General features: G+C 36.2%; 1 protein-coding gene across 5 annotated transcripts; it reads right to left on the bottom strand.

Moving 5' to 3' along the window:
- Window positions 1-2,545: 2,545 nt before the first annotated feature.
- Window positions 2,546-4,889, bottom strand: LOC125193462 (transcription factor ALC). 5 transcript variants are annotated; one of them, XM_048091253.1, is made up of 7 exons: window positions 4,486-4,889; window positions 4,286-4,360; window positions 4,149-4,214; window positions 4,015-4,080; window positions 3,080-3,384; window positions 2,898-2,961; window positions 2,546-2,815 (listed from the first exon to the last, which is right to left on the bottom strand). In XM_048091253.1, the coding sequence occupies exons 1-7, from the start codon at window positions 4,729-4,731 to the stop codon at window positions 2,765-2,767; spliced, it is 873 nt and encodes a 290-aa protein (XP_047947210.1). In that variant the 5' UTR covers window positions 4,732-4,889; the 3' UTR covers window positions 2,546-2,764. The 5 variants fall into 5 exon arrangements, with proteins under 5 accessions (XP_047947210.1, XP_047947211.1, XP_047947207.1 ...); XM_048091254.1 differs by having other exon boundaries at window positions 2,898-2,958; XM_048091250.1 differs by having other exon boundaries at window positions 2,898-2,992; window positions 4,486-4,888.
- Window positions 4,890-5,228: the final 339 nt, after the last annotated feature.

The following is a 5,228-nucleotide window of genomic DNA, read 5'->3' as shown; positions in this document are numbered from 1 at the left end:
CTTTCTCCCTAGTTGCCAAGTTGAACACGATCTGAGCACTACTATCAGTTGCAGCTTGTAAAGGTTGGTCGTTACATCAATTTGATGTGACAAATGCCTTTCTTCACGGAGAGTTAGAGAAAAACAAGGAAGTTTACATGGCAATCCCACTAGGATTTGATGGCGAATTTGACCCAGGACAAGTGTGCAGATTGAAGAAGACTTTGTACGAACTAAAGCAATCTCCAAGAATATGGTTTGGAAGATTCTGCCAAGCAATGATCAAGCATGGATTCAAACAGAGTCTTTTTGATCATACACTTTTCACAAAGAGAAGGGGAGATAAGATAACATGTCTTATCATCTATGTGGACGATATGATTATCGCATGGGATGATGTAGAAGAAATCAGCAATCTCAAAACCAACTTGTTCAAAGAATTTGACATGAAGGATCTTGGTCCCCTCAAATACTTCTTAGGATAGAAGTATTGAGATCAGGACATGGAATTTTTCTGAGATAGAGGAAATATGTACTTGATCTTTTGGCAGAAACCGGACTCCTAGACTGCAGGTCTGCTAAAACGCCTATGATAACGAATCATGGGTTAAAGATAGTCGAATGAGCTAGATCCACAGACCGAGAGAAATACCAAAGATTAGTTGGGAAAGTAATCTATCTTTCTCATACCAGACTCGACATCACATATGCAGTAGGAGTCGTCAGTCAGTTTATGCACCAACCTCAAAAAGAGCATATGGATGCAGCTCTCAGGATTGTGAGGTATCTTAAGGGCACGACAAACTATGGAGTTTTTTTAAAGAAAGGAGATGATCTCGAGATCGATGGCTATACAGATGCCGATTGGGCAAGCAATCCAGTCGACAGAAAGTCAACCGGCGGATACTTCACATTTGTAGGAGGCAACCTAGTTACTTGGAGAAGTAAGAAGCAAAAGGTTGTAGCTCTATCAAGTGCGGAAGCAGAGTTCTGAGGCATCAAGAGTGGACTCATGGAGATCATGTGGCTAAGATGGCTACTCACTAAAATCGGTTTTTCACCAAACCGTAAGAGCAAGCTATTCTGTGATAATAAAGCCGCAATCAGCATATTTGAGAATCCAGTACAACACGACAGAACCAAGCTTGTGGAGGTCGATCGCCACTTTATTAAAGAAAAACTTGAAGGAGGAATTATCAAATTCCCATTTGTTCGATCTGAAGAGCAGCTGGCAGATATTTTAACTAAAGCCGTGAATCCAAGAAGCTTCAAAGAAATTCTAGCCAAGTTGAACATTGGAGATACCCTTGCTCAACTTGAGGGAGAGTGTCAAATAACACCTAACGGCTAGTACCATTTACCAACAAATTGGTAATTGCCATATCAATTAAATGGTGTTGCATTACCTAAGAGCATTAAATAATTGATAGTTACTAGAGTAAAAGGAGATGTTTTCCATGATTGTATTACCCTATAAAACGGGGCTCTTGTATCATTCGAAATACACATAAAAAAGAAATACAATCAAATATTCCTACTCTCTACAACTTTGCCACCATGTTGTATCTTCAATACAATGCCTCTCTTATGATTAGTAACAATTCTCTTTTTTTGGCATGTTGACCTCATTTTGATAATAATCCTCTTATTTATTTCTTCTATTAAGAATCCAGGTAGTGTTTATTTTGAGCGGTAGTGACTTTGGTCCAAAGAGTGGTTGACCGCAATGACGATCAAGTGTGTCTACATGTTATGGTACTTGATCAAATCATAGTAACAAATTAACAATGAGCAAAAATTATGAAGTTAGAGACGAGTTACTGTGACACGTCCATGTATTTTTGTACTTATTTCAAAATTTTGATTTTTACTATTTCTTATTGTCTCAAACCCATGTAACATTATAGATAAGCTAATTATTATTATTTTTTAAATTTATATCATCATTCATAATATCCGCATCACAGACAATATTTCTTGAATAATTTTACTTCTCGATGTATTTACCAACGCCAGCGCATACACTAATAATTTGATCCAATAAAAAAATTCAAAACTTAATTTTTGAAATTTTTACACATGGTGCTACATGTGTATTTGTGCGTATAATTTATACCTCCAGGTAAGTTTAAAGTGTTTTTGGAATAAAGAGAAGTTGTAAAATACACAAAAATATGATGAAAGTGTATTTAAATTTAGCAAAAAAAATTTAACGCATAGTCAAATTTTAGTGTACAAATCAACGAAATTCTTTTTAGAAGTGAAAATAATTTAATAGAAGTGTCTAAAACTTGATGCCTTCTCATATAATTGTGTTTTAAAAAATTGTTGTCTCCACCGGAAAAGATATCGATTTTTGCATGATTTTGTTCATACATAGAACTGTCATTAAATGATCTAACTATTTTCAGTCACATGAAACAATTCACCGAATACGTCGTCGGAAACTATTTTTTGTACTAATCCAATATACTGTATTTGCAAAACATAATTTATGTTGATTTATTATATCGAATCAAAATAACAGTGATTAAAATAACAAACCATGACATCAAAACTTAATTACTCATACCATAAATTATATCTAGGCTTCTCAACAAAAAAATAGCTTTAGCATCCAACACATACATGCTAAAAGGTAGCCATACAAAAAAACACCAGAATCAAAAGCTAGCTTTCTATTTCTAATTAACATATCAGACATTCTACTTGTCATGAGATGAGAAGACTGGGTCATTAACATAGCTCGTAAGTAGAATGTCCGATTCTTCCAAAACATCCGCCTTCAAATCGGATAATCGAGTGTCCAAACGGATTGAAGATCCAGCTTTTGCTCCTAATATGATTATTCAGAAGGTGAGAAACAATAAATCACAACAAGTATTTTTCTTTCAAACAGATTGAGATCAGATTCCTACCAGTAGAGCAAGTTTGAGGGCAATCCTCCGTCGAAGGCTGACGCAGCAACAACTTCTCACTCTTCTGACAAAAGGTTTTTCGCATTGGTGATACACTACAATGCACTTGAAAAATCTACATCTTTGAAAGATGTGATGAAGCAAATTAAACAATGAGTTGAAAAGCCCCTACTTGAAATGACCTGGAGAGTTGAAATGCTCCCAAGTGATGCTGCTGCTGCATGATTGATTCCACTTCCATTGAAGTCTTTGAACCGAGCATAGTTGAGAAATCGGACACAAGCTCCTGCTTAACAAAATTTTCCGGTAGCCTGAGAAGCGAATCAGCTAAGATGTTCTGGTCCAGGATAACTTGTTTCATCATATTTACATCTGAGTATTTATTGGTGTCATAGACATCCGCCCGCATTTGAGAAACCTGATCGGACTGCAGCATACCCGGCACGCAAATAGGATAAAGGCTTAACCCATTTCTCATTGTTAACATCTGCAAAACTTGGATAAGGTAAGACACTCGTATAGCCAGAAATCCATAGCAATAACATAAAAAATTGAAAGAAAGCAAATCAATTCCCATATTTTACTACTCACTATCTTTTATTTATTTTTTAGATTAATTCCTATATTTGATCATTTAGAAACATGTTCCCTCACGTAAACCGTGAGGATTATATAGCTAGCAAACAAGTTTCCACTTGCCAGAATCTAATTGAAACGGGAGACAACCATCTTTTAAAATCATGTGCTCAAACTATCTCAACATACTTAAATATTTATCAAAAGGTAAGTTTCACAAGTTTTGAATATGAAGTGATCAAGTAATTTTTCCACAGCATACAGAACAACCACAGCATTTCCAAATCAGTCATATTTCAGCAAAAAATAATGGATAGTATTACACAAGCTATACTGTTGAACTGCCAAAACTAGTAGAAAGAAATCCAGTAATCAGAACAAAAAGTTGCGCTACTAATTGAAGAACAATTAAGGTTAATAAACTCATATTCACTGGTTTTCTTTATGCCAGACACATTTAACAGGTATAAGTAAAAATCACATAATCAACCTATAATCACAATTTCAGGAACAAATAGTCATTAATGATGTAGATGCTTACCTGCACTTGGAGCTGGAGCTGCTTGAGATACTCGATAACTTCGTCGAGCATCGACGCCTTGTCAGTCTACACAATTTATAAACAAATTAAGGCAATGGAGAGACATCAGCTAATCAGCATTATGTTACTATTACCTTGTTTGAATTCGGAATTAGATTTTGCAACGCCTTCATTTTCTCATTAATCCTGCTCCTCCTCCTCTGTCAAGTCCACCAACACTCTCAAAACCCCTTCCCCCACAATCGGAAACAAAAAGGTAGCGGATACGAACCTTTTCAGAGAGATTATGCACCTCCGCAGCCCTAGTCCTCTTGGTAGAGCACCGCGGCTTCTCCGCCGCAGCTTCCTACACATAATCAATCGCACGCACACATGAATAAACCATGCAAATACCTTTAAAAAAACCACAGATTCTCCTATTTAGCCCTAGGCATGCAAAAATTGTGACGAAAATCGAAAACCGAAAATGACCTCGCTCTCATAGTCACAATCATCCGGCGAAACATTCGCGAGGCCGCAGGTGGAGCAGGAGTTGAGGGCGGTGATCTGGCTAACTAGTTGCTGTTCTGGCGCAGAGGTGGGAAGGAGATGAGATTGGTGAGAATGCGAGGGTGAAGAATTAGATCGGAGCAGAATTTGGTGGAGGAAAAGAGAAATGTCATCGGATTCATGAGGAGAGTAGTAGTGATTGTGATTGTCATCGTAGAGATTGGCCATTGAAACATGAAAAAGAGGCGGTGGTGGAGTATGATTTACAACATACAAGGGAGGGAGAAAATGCAGAAGAGAGAGAGAGGGAGCAGTTGTGATAAAAAGCGCGGCTTTTGAGTATGCACAAGGAGGCGCGTGTGTCTGGCTTCATTTATTTAAGACTTCCAAAAAGTCTGCAAAAACCAACTCTAAAATTTGTGTACTTGTGGTTTAAGTAGGAAATGCGCTCCCTATCTTCACTCTTTTTCAAAACAAATGAAATACTAAGATTTTATATAATATTATATTATTAGTTAATAAAAAGTAAATAAATAAAAGAAAAAAAAAAGATATTAATATTTCTATTTTATGAAATATTTTATTTTTAATTATGCAGAGAGACTATTATTCTGTATTGTAGTGCTGATTATAATAATCTGATTGCACTTAAATAAATTTATAGTAGCTCAATTTAATACTCCAAATATAGTCCAACCTCTATGATCCTTGAACTAACTTATACT

This window comes from Salvia hispanica, chromosome 6 (assembly GCF_023119035.1).
Source record: "Salvia hispanica cultivar TCC Black 2014 chromosome 6, UniMelb_Shisp_WGS_1.0, whole genome shotgun sequence".
Taxonomy (NCBI): domain Eukaryota; kingdom Viridiplantae; phylum Streptophyta; class Magnoliopsida; order Lamiales; family Lamiaceae; genus Salvia; species Salvia hispanica.
Note: the sequence above shows the minus strand (reverse complement) of the source record. Positions and strands in the feature narration are given on the sequence as shown.